The 27,649-nt window shown below is 42.3% G+C and overlaps 2 protein-coding genes across 4 annotated transcripts in view; both read right to left on the bottom strand.

Moving 5' to 3' along the window:
- ndor1 (NADPH dependent diflavin oxidoreductase 1) overlaps nucleotides 1-11,752 on the bottom strand; it is a 12,991-nt gene extending 1,239 nt beyond the window's left edge. The window contains exons 1-14 of the mRNA XM_069169042.1: nucleotides 11,704-11,752; nucleotides 8,791-8,944; nucleotides 5,658-5,797; nucleotides 4,751-4,828; nucleotides 4,504-4,601; nucleotides 4,316-4,414; nucleotides 3,582-3,683; nucleotides 3,305-3,493; nucleotides 2,893-3,020; nucleotides 1,587-1,798; nucleotides 1,101-1,208; nucleotides 900-1,014; nucleotides 554-700; nucleotides 355-473 (exon numbers count right to left, since the gene is read on the bottom strand). Coding sequence (XP_069025143.1) covers nucleotides 355-473; nucleotides 554-700; nucleotides 900-1,014; nucleotides 1,101-1,208; nucleotides 1,587-1,798; nucleotides 2,893-3,020; nucleotides 3,305-3,493; nucleotides 3,582-3,683; nucleotides 4,316-4,414; nucleotides 4,504-4,601; nucleotides 4,751-4,828; nucleotides 5,658-5,795 — 1,533 coding nt within the window. The 5' untranslated portion in view covers nucleotides 5,796-5,797; nucleotides 8,791-8,944; nucleotides 11,704-11,752. The remainder of the gene's footprint in view (nucleotides 1-354; nucleotides 474-553; nucleotides 701-899; nucleotides 1,015-1,100; nucleotides 1,209-1,586; nucleotides 1,799-2,892; nucleotides 3,021-3,304; nucleotides 3,494-3,581; nucleotides 3,684-4,315; nucleotides 4,415-4,503; nucleotides 4,602-4,750; nucleotides 4,829-5,657; nucleotides 5,798-8,790; nucleotides 8,945-11,703) is intronic.
- The window catches only part of lrsam1 (leucine rich repeat and sterile alpha motif containing 1), a 21,296-nt gene continuing 3,423 nt past the window's right edge, over nucleotides 9,777-27,649 (bottom strand). Inside the window, exons 2-25 of one of the 3 annotated variants that reach the window (XM_069169041.1) lie at nucleotides 27,580-27,649; nucleotides 26,838-26,894; nucleotides 26,286-26,330; nucleotides 25,241-25,318; nucleotides 22,163-22,231; nucleotides 21,997-22,081; nucleotides 21,790-21,911; nucleotides 21,612-21,702; nucleotides 21,131-21,237; nucleotides 20,976-21,005; nucleotides 19,861-19,983; nucleotides 18,855-18,994; nucleotides 18,691-18,735; nucleotides 17,648-17,718; nucleotides 16,915-17,014; nucleotides 16,686-16,773; nucleotides 16,497-16,571; nucleotides 16,016-16,096; nucleotides 14,975-15,070; nucleotides 14,142-14,240; nucleotides 13,935-14,066; nucleotides 13,198-13,268; nucleotides 12,743-12,935; nucleotides 9,777-11,907 (exon numbers count right to left, since the gene is read on the bottom strand). The exon at nucleotides 27,580-27,649 is cut by the window's right edge and continues 100 nt beyond it. In XM_069169041.1, coding sequence (XP_069025142.1) covers nucleotides 11,785-11,907; nucleotides 12,743-12,935; nucleotides 13,198-13,268; nucleotides 13,935-14,066; nucleotides 14,142-14,240; nucleotides 14,975-15,070; nucleotides 16,016-16,096; nucleotides 16,497-16,571; nucleotides 16,686-16,773; nucleotides 16,915-17,014; nucleotides 17,648-17,718; nucleotides 18,691-18,735; nucleotides 18,855-18,994; nucleotides 19,861-19,983; nucleotides 20,976-21,005; nucleotides 21,131-21,237; nucleotides 21,612-21,702; nucleotides 21,790-21,911; nucleotides 21,997-22,081; nucleotides 22,163-22,231; nucleotides 25,241-25,318; nucleotides 26,286-26,330; nucleotides 26,838-26,894; nucleotides 27,580-27,649 — 2,191 coding nt within the window. In that variant the 3' untranslated portion in view covers nucleotides 9,777-11,784. Of the gene's footprint in view, nucleotides 11,908-12,742; nucleotides 12,971-13,197; nucleotides 13,269-13,934; nucleotides 14,067-14,141; nucleotides 14,241-14,974; nucleotides 15,071-16,015; nucleotides 16,097-16,496; nucleotides 16,572-16,685; nucleotides 16,774-16,914; nucleotides 17,015-17,647; nucleotides 17,719-18,690; nucleotides 18,736-18,854; nucleotides 18,995-19,860; nucleotides 19,984-20,975; nucleotides 21,006-21,130; nucleotides 21,238-21,611; nucleotides 21,703-21,789; nucleotides 21,912-21,996; nucleotides 22,082-22,162; nucleotides 22,232-25,240; nucleotides 25,319-26,285; nucleotides 26,331-26,837; nucleotides 26,895-27,579 lie in introns of those variants that run through there. The other 2 variants (XM_069169039.1, XM_069169040.1) reach the window with 2 other exon arrangements.

The raw sequence follows: 27,649 nt of genomic DNA, 5'->3' as shown, positions 1-27,649 counted from the left end.
ACAAGAACTGAAAAGACGTGAGGTCGCAGCGACCTTTGATCTTTGACCGCCAAAATCAAATCACTTCAATCAGATCATTTTTGAAGTATAATAAATATTTGCTGGCATCAAACTCAAAATGAGCAGATATTTTTCATAAAACAATCAATGTCTCCGTTTTAACGTTCGATATGTCGTCTTTGGTCTGTTTTTGACTAAATATGCGTTTACATGATCTGCAGATCGCTGCATTCTGTCGTTATTCACATTTTACACAACGTCCCGACTCTTTGGAAACGGGGCTTTTCAGTACTGGTGTTTGTTTGTGTGTATTGATGGTGTGTGGTTGTGTTTGTGTAACGTGGTGTTCCTCACCTGGTCTCTGGAGAAGGCCGTGAAGAGGAGCAGCTGTCCGGCCTCCATCATCTCCTCCCACTCACACCTGAAGTAGAAATCTTTGGACTCGGAGCGGCAGCCGAAGAACAGGACGTTGGCTGCAGAGCAGGGAGGCCATCAAACGTGTGCCATCAGGACTGAGAGGATGAGGAGACGACGGAGGAGACCAACATCTCACCTGTTCTTCCTGCAGCGATCCTCTCTTGTAGAGCCGACCTGAAGGGGGCCACGCCTGTTCCCGGTCCCACCATGATCACCGGGGTGTCCTTCTGCGTGGGGAACTTCAGACTTCCCTTCTTCACCCATAGAGGCACCGACACCTTCCCTGCACACATTTACAGTCCACCTCCCTAAAATCATCTGTTTTTATGTTTTAGTTTATAAAACCTGCACGACTCAAACTGCTGACACGAGTGTCTGACATCACTCCTGCAAACATTAGTTAGTGTTCTAGTGTGTTAGTATATTTCATGTCCACACAGTCCAACCAACCAGAACACATTTCATATGTTGAGGTGAAGCACCTTGTGTTGGGTCTAAGGAGGCCAACCAGGTGGAACAGAGACCTCTTCGTGGTTTATGCATCTTGGTTTTGTACTGGACCACAGCGACCAGGATGTGAAGCCTGTGTGGGTGAGCCTGTGGAGAGATGGCTTCTTTACACTATATAATATCATTCTTTTATATAACAGCAAGTTAAATAGCTGTTATGAAAGAGGAGCTACCTCGAGAGAAGAGGCGATAGAGAAGGAGCGAGGCTGGATCTCCGGGAACAGATCCAGGAGATAGTCGGCTTGGAGCTCTGCTGTGGTGTGAGGGAAGTCTGCCAGGACCTGCAACACAATACACACTTTCAAACACTGCTTTATATATTTCACACCTTAACTTTGTTACATAACATGTCTCCCTCCTCTTCTTATCCCATTTGCTGCCTGTATATCTGCTTCCATTATCAATACAGGCATTAACCCCCCCCCCACACCCACCCACCCAATAACGTAAACAAGAAAACAAAGTAAAACTTCAAAGTAACATAGATCCCTTCCCAGCAGGGTTGCCTAATGAACAAAAACTCAGACTAAAGTAAGAATTAAATTAAAAACAAGCTTTTCATTTGAAAACGTGGGAGGCAGAATTCTAGAACCTGCCACAGGTTTCCTTGCAGCCCAGCAGCAGCTCTAACCCATGACCCCTGACCCCTGACCCTTCACCTCCAGTGCGGTGCGTCTCGGCCGGTTGCAGTAGCCGTGCAGCTCGTCCTGGCCGGCCGCCGAGCTGAACTCCGCCAACTTCTCCCGCTCCAGCTCGTTGGTGGCGAACGTAGACAGCAGCTCGAAGAAGGAGCGGCGAGGCACGGCGGCGACGTCCAGGTAGTTCTCCACCAGGTGGCGCACAGTGCACAGCTGAGGAAGTCTGGCTGGACCTGACAAGAAGACAAGTAAAGCTTGGTCGTTCTTAAAGTGACGGTCTGCTACGAAGCTGCACTGATCCGTGTTTTTAATACGGTGTCATGTGAAAGAAGTCGCTCACAGTGACTCTGCAGTCCTGTTTAGACTCTTTTAGCTCATTGTTTTGACTTTATGAACAACTTCCCTGTTTGTATGAGGCTCACCACAATCATCACCTCTAAAAACCCACCATCCACTCTGCTCAGCACCAATCAGCACACAGTTCCTGAACATAGAGAAACAGGCCCATATTTTTGGGGTGAACCCGAGTTCGGTCCATCTCTCCTCCTGTGGCCTGTTCTTCTCTTGAGGAGCGCCCTCTACTGGTAGTGGCTACGGCGTACAACTTAAAATCTTAAACTAAGGAAATGGGACGCCAGCAGGCAATTAGTAAATTATTGTATTAATACGTTTGTAAGTCTCAGGAAAGTGATTCTTAAATTTATGGAAATATACATTGTGATGACAAACTAGTGTCTCTCAAAGAATCTGCAATAAGTGCTCACAAACAAGACTTCATTCAATCTGGTTGAGCCTGAAATAGCTTCATTATCCCAAAGCTGCACTTCCAGATGACAAAAATATTCTCCAAAAGAAATATATTTTATATATTTTATGGACCATTTTTCATGTTGCTTCAGTTTGTCTTCTAACCCTCGTTTGGAGGCCCAGTTGGATGTTAGATGACCTAAAAGAGACGCGATAACCTACTTGGGCACGTTCAACACGGAGGGGTGGAGCCAAGGCCTCATCATTTGGACAAACACCTCCTCAAATTAAACTTAACATCTGCAAAATAATGGGTATCAAGGTATTGAGCTTGTGTGCAAAAGAGAAGCTGTTTGCCTTCTAGCAGGAAGAAGATTCATGTTGAACTCATCCTGGATGTGAAGCTGTCAGAGGTTAGATCCAAACTCTAATCAATGACCACAGTCACATGATCGAGGTTATTACAACTCCACCGTCCTGCGTTCAAGTGGAGGACTTAGACCGGGTTTAAGTAGTTTAGTCTCACACACACACACACACACACACACACACACACACACACACACACACACACAGCTACCTGCGGTGCCGTCGGTGGCTGTGAGAGTGAACCGGGCCTCTGGGTTCAACCTCATCAGCTGACAGAAGAGCTGAACGTCCTCCGGTGCGTTACGCGGACGCATCATCACCACGTCACCGGCAGCAAATCTGCACAGCGACATCATAACATGACGCTTTCACACCGAGAAGGCTGACACTCCTTTAAAAGGGAAAGAAAAGGCTCCTGCTGCGTGTGGAAACACTTCACTCTTCTTCTATCACAGCTTCAGGGCTGAATTCAGAGCTGCTCCTGAAATTTAGTGTCGATCTGACAACAAACTGTGAACATGAAACTTTATGACACGGTGGATTTTTATGTAGAAAGTTGTTATTCTGCAGCTTGTAGAAGATCTGCATTTCATCCCGGTCCAGAAGGGCTCGTTATCACTCACTGGATGTCGGATCCGGTGATGTCAAACTCGATGTGTCTCACATCCTGGTAGTGGGACGGATCCGTCAGCCTCCTGTTGGACACCAGTCTGGCAGCGAAGGCTCCGGTCCGCTCGCTGGGAATCTTCCGCCTGTCATCGGTCTGCTCTGTGGCCTCATCCAGGAAGTGGAACGAGTACATTGGAGGAAGTCTGCCACAAAAAAACACAAATACGAAAGCCAGTCACGGGGTTAAAGGTCACAAATGTTCCCCCACAAAGTGAGACGGGGGACACTCACGGTTCGTCTTCTCTCAGCGGGACCACATCGGCTAAAGAAGGACACAGAGCCAACGCTTTCTCCCAAAACACCGAGAGCCACGGGTTGATCACAGCGTCGGACCTGTCGGGCACACACACACACACACACACACACACACACACACACACACACACACACACACACACACACACACACACACACACACACGTTCAACTTGGTCCCGAGGATGAACTAAGTTAGATTTTATGGGGTCAAAGGTCAAGGTCACTGTGACCTCACCTCCGTCCTAATCATAGCTTCCATTTCTGATGTTCTAGATCAGTAAATCTAGTTTTAAAGAGACGATCCTCCAGTTTTTGACAAACAAGCAGGGAACGGTCTAATAGGAGGAGGCTATTGGGAACCGTCCCATGGGAGGAGGGAACGATCCAATAGGAGGAGGGAACGGTCCAATGGGAGGAGGGAACGGTCCAATGGGAGGAGGGAACGGTCCAATGGGAGGAGGGAACGGTCCAATGGGAGGATGGAACCGTCCAATAGGAGGCCTGGTTTGATGTATGAAACTCTACATGAAGTCATTTTGGCTACTGATGACGGCACAAGCTGAAACGTTGGCCTTCAATTCTGCATAAAATTAGCATTTGATGAGTAAATATACGTTTAAGTTTTGTAGAAAATACGATAAAAAAAAATACGTGAAATGATCTAAAAGCTTCCGAGCATTATGGTTGTGATGAATTGTGGTTTCCTACCCGAGCTCATGCTGATCGTCTGCCAGCCCGGCAGGCAGTAGCACGCTGGCGCCAAGCTGCACCAGACGCTTCTGGAGCTTCTTCGCCACAAAATTGAACCTTCGGCATAAAGTAGTTGATGCTTTTTACACTTTTACAGAAAGCATGAGACATTTTGAATATGTACTGTAGAAGTGTGAAGGACTGACTTGGGATAGGAGGAGTCCCCCAGGCCCAGGATGGCACAGTCCAGTCGACTCAGAGACCCGACAGGTAAAGACTTCTTAAAGAGAAACCTCCAGAAGTTCTGAGAAGAAAGAAAACACAAATATTCTTGTTACGCTGTAGTTTTCTTTCTCTTCAGGCTGAAGATCACTCACCAGCTGATCTGCTCTACCAACTGCAGTTTATTATATCTTAGTAAACCATTCTTGCTTCTCCTTGATAAAGTGTCACCTTCATGTTGTCCGGAGGGTCTCCTTGGCCAGTGGTGGAGCACACAAACACAACCAGAGACTCGGAGATCAGATCAGCCTGTTTAATGGGAGTAAAAACACTCATGTGAGTGACGGTTTATTCACCTCTTAGAAATGCATCTCCAGAACAGAAACAAAGTGGATTCAGAAGCTGCTCTTGAACACATCGCATGCGTGTGGTCTCTTTTAAAAACTCGCTGAAGAAGGTTTTTATTTTATTTTTTGCAAACAAATGCCTGCAGATGACTTTAGCTGGAAAACACAAAGGGGAGGAGGGGGAGACAGTATGAACTCTGACCTCATCCAGATTCAAATCTTAAAACAACATATATGCATTTTACACATGTTTATCTCTGGGTGTGTCTGGGAGTTTCCAAGAAAAATAAACTTTAGAGATTTGGAGATAAAACAAGTGGTATGATGGAAAATGTAATTATATAAAAGAAAGACTATAAAAGTCTCGTTTTATAAGCAAACTTCTTAATTCTGTGACCAAAACTACCAAAACTGTAAAAGCACATTTGTCTGCAACGCAAATAATTTAATTCTCAGTTTATATATTTTTACTTACAAGCTTGATTTTTAATTGCAATGCGAGAAATTTGCTTTCAAAATGTTTTTTTTTGCTTGCATAATAAAAACACAGAAATAGCTTCATACATTATACCTTTTTTTTTTTTTACTTTTATTAGCTGTAACAGAATGTGGCATTTTTTACATTAGTGTGTCCCAATTTGTGCAAAATTGAGACGAACAGAGAAGAAGTGGTGGCTGATCGAATGACAGCGAGAAACAGCATCAGCTAAATTTGACATTTAAATTTAAAGCCTTCTGTTGTGCTGGCTGCAGACTTTAAGAACAGATGTCAGTAAGGAGAGCCGGCTCACCACGTTGTAGCTGTCCAGCGGCAACACTCGCGCCTGCAGACGCCGTCTCTGCGCCTGCCGCCGGATCCTCTGCGCCGTGTCCTGAGCGGTACCCGTCTGGCTCCCGTACAGAACCAGCACCGCAGGATTTGGCATCATGACTGAACGAAAACACAATAAAAATGCAGCATTATTTCAGGTGGACTTGGAATAGTTCAAATAAATACCAGAAAAGAAATAAATCCAGAGGAAACGGCAAGTAAGTATATATGAGCTTTAACATTCATGTTGTGTTTTCAGTTGCAGAGACTAAACTTCACTGTTGAAAAATGTATTAAAAGACTAAACTCTTTTGTTACATAGATTTTTTTTTTACAGTGCAAGTTACTGATATGTTGCAATGTCATTGAAAATGGGAAATATATTTTCTGTAGCTTTTGTTTGATGGTGTTGAAATTGACGTTATATTATAAATCTGAATTATTTTATGAACAGAAACCTGTTCTCTTCCCAGAAAGGGACTCAGAAAGGTCAACTATGTGTCATATACGTAGTCTATGTGCAGGCGGAGACAGTTTATACCAACGCAACTAGACAAGACTGTGTAACGTTGCCATAGAAACGAGTCTCTTTTAACTGCTAGCTTTTGTCAGGATTTGTCGTAGCTGACTACAATTTGTAGCGTCTTAAAGTATGAATAATGATAGTGATGGTGAGTTGCTTGTGTCATACAGACACAGCTGTCCCTCGGATAAAGTGATGAGGTCATCCTCTCTTTCTTCTGTCCAAAACTGGGAACAGCTGATCAGCTTGACTTTGCTACAAGCTGATTGGCTGTTGACTGTTGAGACTTGACAAGTTAATTTTTAGTCTTAACTAGGATTAATGATAAATATTACAAAAAGTCAATTTGTAACATGATGCAATATATTTCATAAGTGACCTCTTCAGTGATGCATATCAGACACTGCAAGATGTCGGCTCAGTTCATAACTTAATACTAGATTTAAATAGATTGTTTTATGTAATTCATCATTTCACTGTTACCCGATTGGCACATAAAGCTGCGAAAAAAAGTATATTTTCAAAAGGAAAATTTTAGTTTTACCAAAACCAGGATCCAGGCTTCATCTTATAATGACTCAGCACTATGAGTTTCATGTTTCAGTTCAATAATCAAATCTGTAGCCTCAGATCAGACTCTGACAGTGGTCCTGTTTGTAAATATTAAAAAAACAACAAGAATAAAGGTGTCAATATAACGTCAGTTATGTACCTTTATGGGATTTACACAACCGGAAGTAGGCACCCATATAAGGTCATACATTACGACTCACCGACAGACCAAAACAGGAATCTGATAAGATTTTCCAGACTACTGTTGACGTTTGTTTCCCAGAGACAATAATCTGGACCTTGTTCAGTAAATAGTCCAGTTACTTGTTCAGTAAATATTCCAGTTGCTTGTTCAGTAAATAGTCCAGTTACTTGTTCAGTAAATATTCCAGTTGCTTGTTCAGTAAATAGTCCAGTTACTTGTTCAGTAAATATTCCAGTTGCTTGTTCAGTAAATAGTCCAGTTGCTTGTTCAGTAAATAGTCCAGTTACTTGTTCAGTAAATAGTCCAGTTACTTGTTCAGTAAATATTCCAGTTACTTGTTCAGTAAATATTCCAGTTGCTTGTTCAGTAAATAGTCCAGTTACTTGTTCAGTAAATAGTCCAGTTACTTGTTCAGTAAATAGTCCAGTTACTTGTTCAGTAAATATTCCAGTTACTTGTTCAGTAAATAGTCCAGTTACTTGTTCAGTAAATAGTCCAGTTACTTGTTCAGTAAATAGTCCAGTTGCTTGTTCAGTAAATAGTCCAGTTGCTTGTTCAGTAAATAGTCCAGTTACTTGTTCAGTAAATAGTCCAGTTGCTTGTTCAGTAAATATTCCAGTTACTTGTTCAGTAAATAGTCCAGTTGCTTGTTCAGTAAATAGTCCAGTTACTTGTTCAGTAAATAGTCCAGTTGCTTGTTCAGTAAATAGTCCAGTTACTTGTTCAGTAAATAGTCCAGTTGCTTGTTCAGTAAATATTCCAGTTGCTTGTTCAGTAAATATTCCAGTTGCTTGTTCAGTAAATATTCCAGTTGCTTGTTCAGTAAATATTCCAGTTACTTGTTCAGTAAATAGTCCAGTTGCTTGTTCAGTAAATATTCCAGTTGCTTGTTCAGTAAATATTCCAGTTGCTTGTTCAGTAAATAGTCCAGTTGCTTGTTCAGTAAATAGTCCAGTTGCTTGTTCAGTAAATAGTCCAGTTGCTTGTTCAGTAAATAGTCCAGTTGCTTGTTCAGTAAATATTCCAGTTGCTTGTTCAGTAAATATTCCAGTTACTTGTTCAGTAAATAGTCCAGTTACTTGTTCAGTAAATATTCCAGTTGCTTGTTCAGTAAATATTCCAGTTGCTTGTTCAGTAAATATTCCAGTTACTTGTTCAGTAAATATTCCAGTTACTTGTTCAGTAAATAGTCCAGTTGCTTGTTCAGTAAATAGTCCAGTTACTTGTTCAGTAAATAGTCCAGTTGCTTGTTCAGTAAATAGTCCAGTTACTTGTTCAGTAAATAGTCCAGTTGCTTGTTCAGTAAATATTCCAATTGCTTGTTCAGTAAATATTCCAGTTGCTTGTTCAGTAAATATTCCAGTTGCTTGTTCAGTAAATAGTCCAGTTGCTTGTTCAGTAAATATTCCAGTTGCTTGTTCAGTAAATAGTCCAGTTACTTGTTCAGTAAATATTCCAGTTGCTTGTTCAGTAAATAGTCCAGTTGCTTGTTCAGTAAATAGTCCAGTTGCTTGTTCAGTAAATAGTCCAGTTACTTGTTCAGTAAATATTCCAGTTACTTGTTCAGTAAATATTCCAGTTACTTGTTCAGTAAATAGTCCAGTTACTTGTTCAGTAAATAGTCCAGTTGCTTGTTCAGTAAATAGTCCAGTTGCAGATGTTTGAGTGAACTAACGACTAAAAACTAAACATTTGACATCACCTGTGGTACATGACTGTGTGGCTAGCTGCTAGCCGACTTGCTAACTGAATGCCTCGGAAAGAAGGTCAGTCCTGTTTGCTTGTATTTAACTCGCATATGAAACCAAAAAGCCGAAGAATCGGTCAACTTACTGCTGCTGTTGTCACCAGTTCCCTTGAACGATAATAAGAGCACCGACTCCGCTGGTTACCGCGACAGATCCTCATGCCGACCGTCAACGCCACAATTTACGGCAAGTCCGTTACGCGCTGTGATTGGCTGGCGCACTGACGCGGCATTCAAGTCCTCCAAGGAAAATCGGAAATGATCAAAGCGTGAAAATGCGCTCTAAAAAATAAGTATACAGTATTTAAAAAGTTAATATGCTGGACACGCAGAAAGCCCATTCTTTGTTCGTAAAATCCCGTCAGATGCTTTTTAAACTGAAGCAGCACAGAGAAACTTTCCGCCTTCAGCAGCCTCCTGATGTCAAACATTTGCCAAACTTCTCAAAAGGTTAAATTGAATCAACTTTTGAGGCTTAATATATATATATATATACATATTTATGTCTAAAACACAAATACAAATTAGTTTAGCTGAACTTTTATGTATCTATTTATTTTTGTCTACTCAATTATTTCACAACCCCTTCCTCATGAGGACTCACTTCAGGAACGACCGGACTGAACTACAAAACTGGGAACTAAATCGGTGACATGAGCTCCACTTCAACAGGTTAAAAATTAAAAATGCATCAGTTTCACAAATTAATCATGTGCAAGTATTTATTTATTTTTATTGTTTTTACATTATTGTCTTGCTACTTTTACTTCACAATCTGAAGACTTCTTCCACCAACATTATAATGCATTTCCTGCTGACTTATTAAGGAAAGATGAAATTATTGCAACATCCTATCAACAGATTCCTGCAAATGCCATGAAAAATTAAAACTTACTGCACAAGCCAGTTTAATCCGTCGACAGATAGCAGGTGTCTGACTATACATTGGAAATGTAGATTTGTGTTGTGATATCGTTACTCGTTTTCAACGTTCAATTCTCAAAATGTGCATTTGCTGCCTGTTATAAAAGCAGTGCATCTCTCCAGCAACAAAAACAGCTCTCACACTGACCACAGGAAAAAGACGTGTATTTTATACAACATCATCTGATGATATGTCATCTTTTACAATGAAGTGGAAGCTCTTACACACAACATTTAACAGCTAGTAAATATATTTCCTGAAACATGCTGAAAAGTTAAGAGCACTTAGTTCGAGTATAAGAGCATTAGTGACGGCTGCAGACAGCTGGGGTGTTGTTAGTTCATATATATGCATACACAGTCAACAGCAATTTGGACAGTGTGGATATTATAATAACGATGTCAAGAGACAAATGGAAAAGAAACTATGGTGACATGTGAGGCCGGACATCCACGAGGTGTCCAGGGGTCCCAAAGTAGACGGGCAAAAACTTTATAGTCTTTTGATTAACTGACTTTGTTTGGTGAATTTAGAAAATATGTGCACCATTCAAGCACAAAACCACCTGCAGTGATGAGGACATCAAGTGGGTCCTGCTTTATTATCAGATGTTTAAAGAAGCTTCTTGTTGTAAAGTACTTGTTGTTTCATAAAGCCGGAGGAACGGGGCAAACAAAGACGTATCAAAGTTAGAGGAGCAACCAACCGTTCACACTTATTGATCGCACTCATGTGCTCGTGGTTTTTGCATGAAGCTGCTCGCTGCTCCACTGCTCTGAGGGTGACAGATGAGGTGTCTCCAGGTGTCTCCAGGTGTGTTTACATGGGATGTTTTCAGCTGAAGCGGTGCTAATTCCACACAAACCAAAGACTTTTAGAACATCTATGAGCTTTCAGGAGCTGTGGCACCTCTTTACTTCTCTTCAGGCCACAGCAGCTCAATTTAGGTCAACGTTTTAGAGAGCACGTTAGTGTGACCTACTGTCTTCCCAAGCTCCTGGAAATCTACCGATACATCCTGATATGTCTTTGATGGCCAATATCGGCTCATAAAATCTGCCAATCTGAACTAAAGCTGTGGCCACCTGCAGCGGGTCATGTTACTGTGACAGAAAACCAAACAGACAGTTCTGCATCGTTGTCTGGGTTGAGGCATCGTTACAGAGACACAACGCTGCCACCATCAGGTCGCACTGGAAATAACAACATTGACTGCGATAATTTTCATCCAGCGTGGTGGTTCTCAAAAAACGTGCACGAGACGTGCCAGATGCAAGACGTAAATAGATAAAAATAACTTTTTAAAAAGCTTTTTTGTTTGTTTGTAGAATCATGCGGTATAAACTATGAGGTCGTTTTTAACGTCTTTTTTTTTTTTTAAAATTGCCCATTGAGTAAACAAGTTAAGAAAGTGACATGCCGAGTTGAACATCCAACTAAAACTAAACTTGATGTGGAAGATTTGTTGGAGCTGCCCTTTATGTTGCTCATTATTTCAGCTGTAATTGTGCTCACAAGGTGCATAAAGTGTGATCACCTCCAGCACCAGCAGCACGGTTTGTCAGAACTTTGTTTCACCTTAAATCGTCTTCATCTGCTCCGTTATATAATTTAGACTCATCAAAGACTTGATGCGTGATTGCATTCGGCCCGGACCGACCTGGGGAAGAAGGGGAGGGAGCTTCTAGTAGACGAGTTGTAAAATGGATTGAAAAGCAACAAAGAAAGTGATGGCAACCAGCAATGACTGAAAAAAGCTGGAACAATCCAAAGACTGCTTTCTAATGAAATCCTATGAATGCTGGGCTCCTGTTACTTTGGCTGACAGCACAGACAAATTGTTAAAATAAGAGAGAGAAGGCACACATCCATTGAGAAGGTATAGTAAGGCAAAAAAAAAACAGTCTTCCACCAGAGAGCGTCATCCACTCGGCTCTTAATACATTTTATAAAATGATAGAATTCAAAAAACAAACAACAAAATACTAAAAGCTGAATGTTTGGTTGAAACAGGAGTGGCTCAGCACTAAAAACCTGCTAAAAGCTTTTCCTCTAAACAACAAGGTTTACTCACAGCAGCTGTATGATCATGCACACAATGACAGACAGTTGAAGTGGTGGTCAGTGACGGAGCAGCAGGGCGGTGCGGCGGCTGCTAGTTGTGGTAGAGGCGTACGCGCTGACATATGGCGGCTCGGCACAGAGGGCAGTTCTGCAGAGCGTCGGCGCAGACCTGACAGCAGCACACGTGACCGCACGGCAGGAAGATGACCCGAGACTGCAGAGGACGACACAGGACACGGTCAGTCGTCTGGATCAGAGCACACGTGTGTTCAACATCACTGTTATTACAGTGAGTATCGTGTTGCCATGGAGACAGCGCCCTCTTCTATCAGCCTACACTGTATTTGATAGCATTTAGCAAATTAGCACCAAATTAGCTATTAGCACTTCCTCTTTACAATAAACCCATCGATATGAACACAGTTACTATTATATTGCTTTGATAATGATACAAATATTCAAAGACGGATTATTCTTAGGGAAGTTCTGCCGGGACGTATTTAATCTGTGATCTAAGTAGATTTAAAGACATTTATCCGACGTGGACTTTTGAAATAATGTCCCCTTCAGAAAGTGTAAATGTGTTGTAGAGCTGGAACGTGTCCAGCTACCTTCAGTAATAACCTGCAGTTACTGCCGAAGCCAAGAAGCATGTAGTTAACTGCAGTTTGTTAAAGGAGGTTTAGAATGAAGATGGAAATGATAATAAAGTAATTACATGTGCACAAATCCCCATGTGTATGTGTCTGTATGTTAGTGGACGATATCTACCGGAACCAACAGCCTGTGAAGCTTCAACACCTGTATCTTTCTTTATAATTGGATGTAGACTGCTTTGTTTGGTTTGTATTTGTGACAGCGATCAGCCGGCTGCTGATGAAAGTAGCCGGTACAAACACAACCGGACCTGGGTCAGAACCTCGGGACACACCGGTGCTTCACATCGGGACATTTAGAGTCATAAAAACATTACACCTACAAGTTTTACAAAGAAGCAGCTTTCCGTTGCAGTATTGATTATTAATCAGACTACGAAGGCGTTTCTTTACCCCGGTTTCCATGCAGACCACACACTCCGAGCTCCCTGGTCCCTCCATGGGGGCGGGGGCCGAGGGGGTGACGGGGGTCCCCGGGGTGAGTGGTGAGCTAGGCATCTGGATGCTCGAGGTGCTGGGAAGAAATAAAGGGGAGAAGGGGGGAGGAGGAGGGGGGGGGAGCTGTCGGGCAAACCTCTGCTTCTTCCTCCTGCTGCTGCTCGACAGTGTTACAAGCTGCTGCTGGAGGGACGGACAGACGGACAGACCGACAGACAGACGGATGGACAGATGGACAGTCAGATGGACGGACGAGTCATCAACATGTGATGTTTAAAAAAATCTGTGAAACAATATGGGATCATGTTTGATGAGACGCGACTGTGATCAGTGTGGAAACAGATGATTTCTTTGCCCAACAATTAGTCAGTGTGAACAACATATTCTAATAATGTTGAGTTGTGTGTAACGGACCTTCAGGCTGGCGTCTCTGGGCCCAGTTCAGAAGAGCTTTCTGAATCCCCACTTCATTAATGCTAAGCTGAAAGCAGAGAAATCAAGAAAGTTGAGTATTCTGCATGTTTATTAATTAGTTCAACATGCACTCATTATTTTTGAAACAAGTTGCGAACAAAACTAGGAAATTCTGTCACCTTTGAAGCAGACAGCAACAATATGCACAGTTTTAGCTGTGCTGTGGTCTTCACTACCTCATGAGCAGAATAGTACAGCATTGTCATAACAAACAGCTTCCTGCTACAAGCCAGCAAACAATGAGCTGAAACATAGTGCTGAGGGGAAGCAGGCATTTGATCCTATGTTGTTATAAAAAGAGAATTTTGCTGCAATAAAAGTCACTTTAACCTGGAAACAGCTTCCCCAGCTCCTGCGGGATTTGTCAGTTTCTACGGACTAATAATGGCAAAATAAAATGACTTTGTCTGAAGAGAACACATCCGACATGAACATTAAATAATGAAGTGAAATAAAGAGCAACCCTGATTATGAGGATAGTTTTTCACTGTTCTAACAGTTTCATGATGGACATTTTAACTCCTGATCATGACCGAGTGCTGATGATGTGATTGTGATGACAGCGGAGGCAGAGCTCTTCTCCGTGGTGATCTCTGATGTTAAAACTGGAGGTCACATTGTTGTTGATCTCAAAGTGAAAACTGATAGAAATGTGGTAGCGATGATGTCACACCTTCTTCAGGTCGGAGGAGTTCATGTGGCGAAGAGCCTTCGTCGTCACTCGATGATGAGCCAGAACGGGCAGGTAGTGCTGAGCGGACAGTTTGCACAGCAGGTTGACTAACTCCTTCTCAACGCCTGCTTCCTGCAGGTTAAAACACAACACTTAGTTTCCAGATGTTTGTGTGTCCGTCCTGCTCTGATCTGCTCTGTACTCTACCTGCATGCGCAGTAACAGCGGCTTGGTGTCCAACAGCCTCTGGTACTGGATCATCCAGTAGTTCTGCTGGTTGGTCTCAGATTTCTTCTCCATCTCCACCTGAAAAACATCAAGTGATTCTCTATTTAATCCCAGAATAAGAAAGACAGCAAAGGAGATGAGGACTTTTTTTTCACCAAGTTTCAGGCGCAGATCAAGACGAACCTGCTGATCAGTCAGTCTTACGAAAACTCTTTCTGAGCAGTTTTCTTTTGATAAATCCTGCACGAAGGCTCAGCCGTTGTCGTCATTTCTCACACTTTGTGGCTGTGCTTTTATTTCATTTCACTTCCTTTAAATGAACCTCTCAACTGTATTTGGTAGCACCTGTGTTCAACAGTTATGCTGACTTGTGGGTGCATATCATTGTAATTATCTTTCCAGGACAGGAACTTGTTCACACACTAAATTCTCACTTACAAGATAATATCCATAAACCAGACTCTACGCACGTCAACATTCATAAACATAAATAGCTAATAAGTGAGGCCCACATCTCAAAGTGATGTCATCTTTTCTGGTAAATTATGGGACACCAAATCATATTTATGAGGTACAGTTTGCAAAATCTTTGTAAAGCTGTAAGTGCAAGACACTTCTGTAATTTCTAAATTCAGTTGAGTAAATGGAACTCTTCAATTAAGTCTCACTAAGTTTATTTAACCAAAACAAAATGTAGTCAGTACAATTCCATTTTGAAGTAAACCTGACATGAAGAAAGGAGGTAAATATAACTTAAAGCAGCAGTTCTAATATTAGACATTGACACCGTGAGCGCTGATCTGCATCCTCACCAGAACTTCTCGCAGCTCCTGCTCCCTCTGCTGCTTCTGCTTCAGCAGCTGCTGCAGTAAGTCGCTGAGAGCTGTGCGCTGGTCCACCAGAACCTCCTGCACACAGAAGCAGTGACAGTAGACACTCGTCAGAAGACTGATCATCAAACAAGGAGAGGAGGGAGCAACAGCACAGAGTCTGTTAATGTCCTTTAACTCAAAGCAAAGCAAATCTGTAGAACTGCCTTCTTTCAACTACACAATATTATGAAAATCAGGAACATCCTGTCAGACTGAAAAACTATTCAATGCATTTGTCACTTCAGACCAGACTGAAGTTATTCCTTGTAAGTCTTTAAAAATCAGGATGTCCCAGTAACTGTGAAAAGCCTCCAGTTGATCCAACGTGCTGCAGAGAGAATGCTGATGGATGCAGATAGAGATCATATTTCTACAATATTAGCTTCTTCACTATTCAGAGAAATAGAAATTAAAATCATTCTCCTCACATACAAACCCCATAAAGACCAAACTCCATCATGTCTGAAAGACCTCATATCCCTCCCCTCCCCCCCAGAAATATTGAAGACCTTTGCAAATGAAATAAAAGCGCTTTAACACTATCCGAGACCTTTTGAGGGACTGAATTCAATGCTTTTCAAGACTTTTTATGATGTGCAGAAACCAGTACGTTCACTTCTTGACCTGTGCAGTGGAGATCAATCATCATCAAAGAAAGATGGAAGGAAAAAGACAGTAGTGTTCAAGTGGTTATTTAGATCAATAAATTATTTTTCAGTTCTGTTTTTTTCAAAATAATATGTTTACTTAAGTACAGTTCTTAGATACTTTACCCACCATATCGCTCAATTCAATTCATGTTTAATGTGCTTTCTATCCGATTTATTTCCTTGAATCTCGGTGTGTACAATGTTTAATTGTTGCCATGGAGCAATAACATGGAAAAATTCAAAAGAAATGATAAACTAACAAACGGGAAGAAGAAAAAAAAAAAAATCTAGTAAATGTGGGACGGCAAAGAAAGGAAGCAGTGACACCCACCTGCATGTTCTCAGCATCCAGATTGCGTCTTTTAATCTCCAGTTTAGTCAGCTGCATTAATTCACCTTCTATGAGCTTGATCTGGGGACAGTGGAGAAGCAGACATGAAGCGAGCAGGCAGAGGGGACATGCTGCTTAATGCTGAGCCAGGGAAACACTGAGGATGAGTGGGTGGAATGGACTTCTGTCTTGTGACAGTACTACACAGGGTACCACTGGATACCTGGAAAATAGTACAAATCTGTACACTGACATCTTAGTTAGCGTGGGTAAAGATGAGTTAGATAATGAGCAGGCTATGGGGAAAAATAAGAGAAAGAAAAATGGCAATGCCATGTGATCGCAGTGATTCTCTACCAGGATCATTTTCTCCATCCACACAGTGACAGCGATTTGATTAAACCTTTAGCTGAGTTTTTATTGGCCGAGGAACCAGGCTGTTAACACAACACTGTTGACTGCACCAACCCGCTCCACCGACCTGGTTGCGGATGTATCCATGAACAGCATCTTTCTGCAGCTGCAACGCCTGGAACGCTGCTTTCTGCATCTCCTCCTGCAGACAACAATCACAGGAAACACCAGGTCACCGAGCCTGGCTGCTTCAAAAAAGGTGTGATTTCTCCACCGAGCTCTCATGACTATGAAGTTATTCCCAGGCACCACATACCTCCTGTAAGATATGAGCAATGGCTTTAGATTTGTCCAAAACTTGGAGGGACAGCATATTGTCAAACCTCCTGTCCAGGTTCTCCATACTGTTACAGGACAAGGGAGAAGAGAAGACATATTTTCATTTGTTAGGTGATCAGGTGAGCTGCTGTGATCAGGTGAGCTGCTGTGATCAGGTGAGCTGCTGTGATCAGGTGTCTGTGTATTAGTGGGAGGGAGTGTTTGACCTCCTGCAGGCCTCGGAGACCAGGCTTCGTCTGCGACAGTCGCTGGCCTCCTGGAGGAGGATCATCGTGCAGCTGTCCGACAGCATCGTCTGCATGGCCGCTAAAAACACGGAGGGAAGAAACGTGGAGAAAGAAAACAAGAAAAGGAGAATATTGTTTGTGAGGGAAGGACAAGGAAAGAAGACAATGAAATAAAAAGATAACATTTAAGGCAGCGTCTGACTCATGTTGGATGTTTTTAAGGGAACAACGATATCAGTATTTGAGAATGAAAAAAGTGTAAATAAGATATTAATTCCTAAACATAAATACATATTATAAAAACTGAAACGTGTATTCTTTGGAATAAATAACAATTACGAGTATTTAAAGTACTAACGAATCAAGCTGTCTCTTATTTTAATTTAAGTGATTGAGTCCTGATTTAAAGCAAGTTTTGATGAATTCATGATTGAGCACATGCACAGGTAAATCCATTTATGGATTTGTGAAAAGTGATAGCAGCATAGAGAAACAAGTAGTGACGTTTTACTGTGCCGATAGTACATGATCGTTCTACTGTTTACTGTGGAGACACAAGAGAATGCCACAGAGGCTTGCAGAGCTGAATGAACAACTGGAAGTGATGGGCATCAAAAGCAGAGAACATATAACGTTTTTGGAGAAATCAAATACAAAAAGAATAAGATATTGCTAAACAACCTGTGTACCTGGTGTATGCAGACAGACGTACCTGCCACCTCCCTCTTCCTCAGTGAACTGGCCTCTTCCTGTGTGATGGCAGTCAGATGCTCCATACGGATCCTGAAGCAGAAATCAATGCTCAATAAACATGAACTGTGGTGCCAGACAGCTGAAAATCCTGGTAAACTGTAAAAACATCATTTGAATAAATGTCAAGATTCTTATATAAATCAGTTCAATAAATTATCATTAGTGTATTGTACATAATCTACATGCATGGAAATGTATTTGTGCCATAAAGTGTAAAAGTTTAACATTTCCTCCGGCTCCATTGACTCCCATTCAACTTCTCTCATCAAATCCAAAGTGAATAAAATGTGTCCATCAGTTATCTCGGTGTTGTTAGCTGAAGTCACTCCTTCTTATTAGTTTTCTGGAGGTCCATCTGAAAATAATCCCTCATTCATTAGAAAAGAAGATTCAAGGTGCAGTCAGGTTACAGCTATCGGTGGGCGGGACGTAGTATCGTCAGGTTTCCAATCAGATCAGTCAGATCCACAGCTGGCTCCTCCCGCAGCTTGTCCAAATATGGTCACTACCAGCTCCTAACAGTTGGGGACTAGCAAGATGGAGCTGGCCAAATTCCAAACTGGAGTCTGCATGACGGCCATTCAAACATCAACGGGTGACGTCACTGTTAGTTGCCGCTAGATATCCTCCCACCTAAACACTTCACCACTGGCTATGATGGGTACATGACATTACAGCCAGTCTGGATGGGAGGACTCAGTTTTAAAGTACTACGATCTGCGAGTGATGCATTTGCCTTGGCTTAGAAAAATTACATTACAGAATGGATTTTTTTCCGTTTCTACTGTTCTTCTCTGTAATGTGTTTAAGGCGTCTTGTCAGTATGTTTTCATTTTCCTTCCCCTGGAAGCCCTTTGTGTGCTTCTTCCTTGGAAAATGTTCTACAAACAGGCTGAATCTGCTAAGTGGAAATCAATTGGATGAGTGATGAGTGGTGGAGGCCCCGTATCTCTTCTGCTGTAACAGATCTGGATGTTATGGATCTGTAGTCTCTCCACTCACCGATCTTCCTCCATGGCCTGGAGAAACTCTGCACTCTTTTTCTGCCTAAAGAGATCCAAATAAAAACACAGCAGTTAGCAGAAACTCATCTGCATGTACACAGTGTGGTTAAACCATCTAACTCACTCTTTACAAGCCAACACAGCCTCCTCCTCCAGCCCCACCTGGTGTTGGCCATCAGCATGTTGCTGACGCGACTGCTAATGTTGTCTTCAGCTTGTCGGACTTTCTCCAGCACCAGAAGCCTCTCGGCCTCCTGGGCCCTCTGCCACTGAGTGACGCCCAGCTCCACTCGTTCCTGCTCCTGAACATCACACAGACTCCACACTCTCACGTCTGTGATGTCACAATACACAGATACATTAAATGTTCTCATGAGCATTAAAAATGGGCTTTTTGAGGAATCCTGAATGCCATTAAACCGTTACGTAGTCAGAGCAGAGCAGAGATATACAGTGTACGCAGACACAGCTTCAAGCAGTAGACTGTATATTTACTGTACACATTAAGTGGTTGTCTGTCTGTTGTTTCTGTCTGTCTGTGATGGACAGGCAACTTCTAGACTTCACATACTGTACAGTACTGTGGAAAAGTTTTAGGCACTTTATATGTTTACAATTTTTATACAATAACATTTAATTATTCCATTATGACAAATATAAAAGATAAAAGAGAAATGAAACTACTAGAAGTAAAAATAGAATAGTATCACAATAAAAGTGTGCGTAGATGTGAGCTGTGTCTTTCATTGTGGAGCTGAGACAGAATAATAACTGAAACAGGAGAAGTTTCATCTTATAGCAATAAAGTAGAGATCACACTTGGTTCAGAGGATGTTAAACTCTGCGCCCTGTCAGCATCAAGCCTACTATTTGGTGAAAATCTATAAAAAGGATTCCAGATTAGGCTCCATTCAACACTGAACGTGTAGCCGTGTTAGCAGAGTGATGTGGGAAGTCCCTTCAGCTCACAGCTGATTTCTTGAAAGACAACATATGTAGATCAGTTAAACTCCAAACCATGAACTGTGAGCAAGGAGGATTTCTAGGAATCTAAATGCAACGTTATCAGGTGATACGAATCCCATTTCAGTGGGAAGTTGTCGACTTATCAAACATGCAATAAAATCGTGGGTCATAAAGTAAAAGAGCGAGTGAGGGACTGGTGTACCTGTCGGACCGAGTTGAGGATGTTTTCCTTGTGGGAGTTGTTCATGAGTAGAAGCTGGGTGTGCTCCTTCTGCTTCCGCTCCAGCTGCCACTCGAAGGCCAACTTCTCCTGCTGCTTCTGCTCCTAAAGGACGGACGTACAAGGAAGAGGCTGTGAAGGTACGAGGGGCGATCAAATATGTCCGAAGCAGTTCCTGTTGTGCACGAACGGAGCGCAGCGTAGCGCTGAGCAGTGGAGCAGAGGGCAGGAACAACTGTTCATAACAGCATCACATGGGACTTTGTGTGACCTCAGCTGCAGGCACGTTGGGATTTTAATCATGAACCCAAACCCTGAGAACAGAAAGCAGTCGCAGGGAGCCAATCTGGTGAGTAGGGTTGGTGAGGAAAAACTGCTGAGCGGGCACGTTGTCATGTTGGACAATATCAGTGGCATTTGGCCACAGTTCAGGTCGTTTGCATCGAAGGTTTCCCTCAAACATCACAGTACAACTCTGTGTTGACAGTCTGAGCCTGAAGAGCGAATTCACACTACACAACCCTGCCAATGTTGAAGAAAGCCACCTGGTTGCTGCTGACATGACGCACCTTCCTCGGTCTTGGAAAACAAATTTCACTGAAAACCCCTCCCCCCCACACACACACACACACGTTGAGGTTGGCGCTATCGGTCTGCAGTGCAAAAATTATTTAAACTTGTAAGATAAAGACTAATATCAATGTAAAAGACAAACGATATGGAAGAAAATAAAAGGATGAGTCTGAATAAAAAACAACTATATTTTATGCTTCATCTGCAGATTCACAACCCTAAAAGTAAAAAAAAAAAAAAAAATGAGTAAAGTAAACTGTTTGGTACGATTTACTAAATCCTTTTTGCTCCCTGCTGTTTCTGCTGTGGGAAACTACACTGATGAGAGTGAACTGAAACACACGAGTTCATTTGTGGGCAAAACAATGAGCTAATAGATGGATGTGGGTTTGTCATTGTGAGCAACCAGTTTCACATTACACATAACATCTTTATATATAAAAAAAAAAAGTTTGACTTGTGCAGCTTTAAGTACAAAAGTCAGAGAGAGTTAAGAGTTAATGGTGTTTGATGGAGTCACAAACCTTTCTCTTCTCGTAGTCACTGAATTTGCTCTGCAACAGAAAGTGAGGAAAGGTTAAATAAGGCTTTCATTGTCTTCAACAGAAACCAATAAATATAGTGAAAGTAACATTTAAACAAACAGCGCTCTCCACTCTGTGTTTGACATGTGCTGTACCTGCCACGCCTCATCCAAGCCGTCCAAGCTGTCTGAGCTCTGGGCACAGTCGCTCTCCAGCACCGGCAACAGATACTGAGACGGCGGGCAGTACTCCTCTCCCAACTCTGAAAAGCATCATCAAATAAGATAATCCAATAATATTGTCCACTGAACTGGGTGGACATTCTTCCTCATTACAGTGCCCGTGGCCGGAGCAGATGATTCCCATCATCCATCTCCTCAAATGGATTTAACCTCAAAAATCCCTTTAATGTCTTGAAAGTGTGATTTGTCAAAATGAAATTCCCTTTCTATGTACAGCAGGGGGCGTTAGTGAGTACCTTGAAGTGTCATTCTGGTCCATGGTCATGCACAGTTGGGTAGGATGCAACTAATTGTACATCTGGTACCAAAAGTCCCGTCCTGGAAGACGGACTGTGGCGAGCGTGAGCCGCTGGACTCAGTTCTGGATAAAGAGAGTGAGCAGAACAAACCGTACCGGAGCACAAGAAGCGCTGGATGCTCTCGGTTCCTTCTGTGGACACGGACGCGGGCGGGTAGGACATCATGGCAGCATCAAGAGTGAAGCTCTGTCACGGCACACACATGGTTTATATTAATGACAACTCAGTGTCTGGAGCCGTCCTGTATTTGTGGGAGTTAAACCCAGGACTCACCTCTAAGGTGCGGATGTAGGCCAGAGATTTGGGAAGCTGCAGGATTTTGTTGTCGCTCAGATCCAGGGTGCGCAAACTGCTCAAAGAACCGACGGAGGAGGGCAGCTCACTGAGACAGTTCCCTGTTAGAGATACAGCAACGGGAAAAACATAATCAACAGCATCTGACCCGCACTTCTCTGACCTGCAGACAAACAGGCATCATACCCTTCAGATTGAGTGTCTGCAGGAGGTGCAGACTCCCGATGGACTCCGGCAGGGCCTTCAAACAGTTCTTCTCCACGTTCAGAATCTAAAATGGTCACATGAAGATGTTGAGTGCATCCATTCCCCCTCAGCTCCTCTACATCTGGAGTGGAGCTCAATGATTCACCTGCAGAGCCACCAGCTTCCCGATGTCCTCTGGGAGCGAGCTGAGTCTGTTCTCATGCAGGTCCAGAACCTGTGCAAGTAGATGGTCATGTGTACGTTAGTGATGAAGTGGAGGTCAGACACTTTTCAGAAGCACACTAATAATATTTAGTAATAGTAATAGTAATATTATCAAATTGTGGCCCTGCTAATTTGACCGGATTGAAAGTTTCTGTGCAAAACTGATGATTTGAACTCTTTTAAAAGCAACAAAACCTCAACACGAAACATGAGAAGCAATTTAGAACATGAAGGAGTTTCTCACCATCAGTCCAATAAATCCAATAAATCATTTGTGTTACAACCTAGGTTACAAACAGAACTTTAACTATTCATGCAAGTGGCAGTTTAATTTGTAAGTCAGTCTTTCCTCCCAGCGGGCTCATCGGTTCATTTTAGTAGAACAGATTTGAAACTTGCTCAATGTTGCTGCTGCACCATGAAACACAGGTCTGGAGTTCTCTTCATGTTTACGGAGTTTCATCATTCAGATGCCACATAGATTGCATTCAGAGACTAAAAGTTTTGTTGGTATAAATGCGGCTGACAGTTGTAACTACATGACAGCACATAAACGCACCATTCTTCTAGGTGATGTGCCACTAGGTCATCTCCCATTGGAGGATCAGAGCTGGAAAGTCTAGAAACATTATTATTAAAAAAAAAAAGGGTCTACAGACCAATTTACAACCTGACGTTTATTTCTAAAATCCTTGAAAAAGTTGTTGCAAATCAACTTTGTGATCATTTACAAAGGAATGATCTGTTTGAAGATTTTCAGTCTTTAGAGTTCATCATAGCACAGAAACAGCTCTGGTGAAAGTTACTAACGGCCTTTTATTAGCCTCAGATAATGGACTCGTCTCTGTACTTGTTCTTCTGGACCTCAGCGCTGCTTTTGATACGATTGATCATACGATCTTATTACAGAGATTAGAAGACGTTACGAGGATTAAAGGAACTGCATTAACTGGTTCAAATCCTACTTATCAGATAGATTCCAGTTTGTCCATGTCAACAATGAGTCTTCCAGACAAACAAGAGTTAGTTATGGAGATCCACAAGGCTCAGTGTTAGGCCCAATACTTTTTACTTTCTACATGCTTCCATTAAGAGGTGAATTTAAAATTCTCTTGATGACTTACAAAGCTCTACATGACCAGGCTCCATCATATCGTAGAGATCTTATAGAACCATATAATCCCAGCAGAGCACTTCTCTCTCAGTACGCTGGTCTACTTGTGGTTCCTAGAGTTTCCAGAAGTAGAATGGGAGGCGGAGCTTCAGTTTTCAGGCTCCTCCCCTGTGGAACCAGCTCCCAGTTTGTGTTGGAGGGGCAGAAACCCTCTCTAGCTTTAAGATTAGACTCAAAACCTTCCTTCTTGATGAAGCCTATAGTTAGGGCTGGCTCAGGTAGACCTGAACCAACCCTTAGTTATGCTGTTATAGGCCGAGGCTGCTGGAGGACCTCGTTACATGCTGAGCTTCTTTTCTTTCCTCCTACTCTTTAACTGACTCATACCTCACCATCTTCTTCTCTCCCATAGTTTCTTCTTATTATCTGTTGTCTCCATTCAGTTCCTTCACTCGTGTAGTTTCTGTTCTTTCTTTTCCAGATGTCCCGTCATGGAGCTGCATGTCTCTGTCCTGCGCTTGTCGTCTCCACCAACAGTTCTTCTCTATGCTGTCCTTTTCTCTCTCTGCTCTCCTCTCACCTCAACCGGTCAAGGCAGATGCTCCGCCCACCTCTGATCCTGGTTCTGTTAACAGATGCTCCGCCCACCTCTGAGCCTGGTTCTGTTAACAGATGTTCTCCACCTCTGAGCCTGGTTCTGTTAACAGATGCTCCGCCCACCTCTGATCCTGGTTCTGTTAACAGATGTTCTCCACCTCTGAGCCTGGTTCTGTTAACAGATGCTCCGCCCACCTCTGATCCTGGTTCTGTTAACAGATGCTCCGCCCACCTCTGAGCCTGGTTCTGTTAACAGATGCTCCGCCCACCTCTGAGCCTGGTTCTGTTAACAGATGTTCTCCACCTCTGAGCCTGGTTCTGTTAACAGATGCTCCGCCCACCTCTGAGCCTGGTTCTGTTAACAGATGCTCCGCCCACCTCTGAGCCTGGTTCTGTTAACAGATGTTCTCCACCTCTGAGCCTGGTTCTGTTAACAGATGCTCCGCCCACCTCTGATCCTGGTTCTGTTAACAGATGTTCTCCACCTCTGAGCCTGGTTCTGTTAACAGATGCTCCGCCCACCTCTGATCCTGGTTCTGTTAACAGATGCTCCGCCCACCTCTGAGCCTGGTTCTGTTAACAGATGCTCCGCCCACCTCTGAGCCTGGTTCTGTTAACAGATGTTCTCCACCTCTGAGCCTGGTTCTGTTAACAGATGCTCCGCCCACCTCTGATCCTGGTTCTGTTAACAGATGCTCCGCCCACCTCTGATCCTGGTTCTGTCGGAGGTTTCTTCCTGTTAAAGGGAGTTTTTCTTCCCTCTGTTGGAGGTTTTTCTCCCTTAAAGAGGAGTTTTTTCCCTCCTAGCTTATGTGGGAATTGTTGAATTGATGAATTGTTGGTTTCTCTGTATAATATTGTAAAGTTCTGCTGTAAAGACTTTAATGTGTTAAGTACCATGAAATAACCTGTGTTGTGATTTGGTGCTATAGAAATAAAATTGAATTGAATTGAATTGAATTGAATTGAATTGAATTGAATTGAATTGAATTGAATTGAATTGAAAGACAAACTTAACAAAAGCATATAAAATGAGTCACTAGGTCACAGCTGTGGAGATGCAGCAGGCTTGATGAACTGCAGGTGATGGTGTGTTGGATGAGGGTTGAACAAGCGACAGCATGTCAAGTACATTTTCAGCACAAACTTCACTTTGATTGTGCAAACATGCAGATTTTAAATGTGTTCTCGTTACCTGCTAAAGGAACTTTGGTCTGTATAACTGTATGTATATAATCTTTTCAAATCCTAAAGTGCTACTTTATAATTTTTACAGACACTTCAAGTGTCCCATTGGTTGTTGTTTACCTTTAAAGTGGCGAGGGTACTGAGGTCACATCCTTTGGGCAGCAGGTGTCTCAGCTCATTGCTGTGGAGGATAAGTACCTGAAGGAGACCGAGGACGTTCAGTGAAGGACATGAGCAGCTGCATGCAGGGAATCAGGAACTATTCACTTCATACGTTCTACATTTCATCTTAAATGGATAGATTTTCTATTTTTTTCCCCTTCAATCTTCACTCAGTAACCCATAATGGCAAGATGAAATCCTGTTTTTTGAAAAGTTTGCCAATGTATTCAACGTCAAAACCTGAAATCTTTCATTTACAAAACTATATGGAGCCTTAACCCAGTATGAATCAGGTCGTGGCTGTCCGGACCTTTGCTGGATGTCATTCTAACACTCATTTCCTATCAGTTTCCACCGCCACTGTCAGGTAAAGGCATAAGATGCCCATAAAAATCATCTCTAAAATGATTCAAACGTGATGTCTAAAAGACAAGCAAGACTTTAGTTAATAAAACAATGTCATTTTTTCCCAATTGGCCCCAAGCGCACATTTTTTCTAACTGCTTAGTCAGTCGGAGATTATCTCACCATCATTGTTCTGATTCTAGAAAATCTCCCCTCAACACATATACGAGAAGATTTCTTTACTAACAGCATTCGGTGGTGACATAAGTGGAACAACATGAGATGCGTGAGATGCATTTTTTCCAATGATGTCTCGACCGATGTGAAAAATCTTGCAAGTATTATCATAACAGGTGATGGAAGAACTGGATCTGAAAATTGACTGTTCTAATGAAAGCTAACCAGATGTACCTGATCACAGCTTGGAGCGTTACATTAAAAGACTCTGAATACTTTTGGTAATGCAAGATTTCAGCTTTTGACTTTTAACAAATTTGTAAAACTTAAATGTACTGTAGGTTTACAGCAGAAATGGTAGTTTTATCCATAAATCTACGAACACAACACAGTAAAGTGTGGAACAAGTAAAGGGGCCTGAATATTTCTCAGTGTTGATTAAACACAGCAGCAACTTCAAAGCTCTATGTTGCATTCTTACCTTCTTATGAAGCACTTTGCAAATGGAAAAAGCACTCGAGGGAACCTGTGGAAGATCAGATGGTACAGTCTTATCTGGAGAATTAACTCATCACTACATTCTTTTAACACCATATATCCCTCATTCGTGTCATTTCCATATCTGAGGCCTCCACTGAAGCCCGAAGCTACAGCTAAGAGATGTGAGACGAGAGGAATCAAGTAAACACACGTTAGAGAATAAGAATCACTTCCTGTCGATCATCATCTGAGACGACGCCCATTTCAGAAGATGGAGCAGAGCTGGATCAGCTGTCTGTCGGTCGGTGGAGTTCTGTAGGAAGTTCTGTTGGAGTGTATATTTGACCACAGACCAATTGTTAGGTCATAATGGTGCACACTTACCAACAAGTTATTTATGGACACAGATATTTCAGAACAGTGGAAATAACGTTAAGTTTAAGTTAACTCATTAGTACATTTGGCTCAACTGAACCTGTTCTTAAACATACTAAAGGCTTTCAGATGTTTGACAGGAATCAGAGAAGTTCGCCTGCAGCCATGACATCATTACCTCTGAGAGCTCACAGGTTGAGATGTCCAGGATGTCATCAGCTCCGGCTTCCTTCGACTGAGGAGGAATGAAGAAGTGTTACTAGACTGGTTTGGAATACATATTCTCTGTTTTATACAGGAAAGAAACATAATGTTATGTTCCCATTGAAAATACTTCCAGAGTTGGGGAGATGCATTTTTGATCAAAGATCCCCTCTAGACATGTTTTAAAATGTATATAATATACATATATAATATAATATAATATAATATAATATAATATAATATAATATAATATAATATGCTTGGAACAATAATTTGTGTCTGATGTTTTTTTTGTCATTGTCATTTACTCCTTCTCACTCATTAAAAAATCCTAATCTATGAACATGCAGATATATTTCATTTTTTAAGTTTAACTGGAAGTTTTATGTTTCGACATAATACTTTAAGTTTCATTGAATCAGGATCGGCTTTGAAACTATTTGTGATGTCATAAATCATAATACAGGCCCCGCCCCTTAATATCCAATTTTCAGTGAGCACAGAGAAACTTTCCCCTCAGCTGACGAATGTGGGAACAGCCTTCCAGTTCGTAACGCTGCACAGTGAAGCGCAAACATTCAACGGTAGAAAGACATATTCATGAGTTGAAGGGGACTTAAATCAATAAAACAAATACAAAAATCACAGTCAAAAAAACAGCAGCAGCAATATGACAGAGGGGTGCCGTGACCCAGAGCAGCAGGAGGTCTTCTTACCCGGCACAGCTGATACTCCAGCCTCTTCTTGGAGTCCTCGCTGGGCTTCCTCTTCCTGAAGAACAGCGGC

Source organism: Embiotoca jacksoni, unplaced genomic scaffold (genome assembly GCF_022577435.1).
Source record: "Embiotoca jacksoni isolate LCO1_2020_lvr unplaced genomic scaffold, fEmbJac1.0.p SCAF_42, whole genome shotgun sequence".
NCBI classification, from domain to species: Eukaryota; Metazoa; Chordata; class Actinopteri; family Embiotocidae; genus Embiotoca; species Embiotoca jacksoni.
The sequence above is the reverse complement of the archived record's forward strand: the minus strand, read 5'-3'. Positions and strand labels throughout refer to the sequence as shown.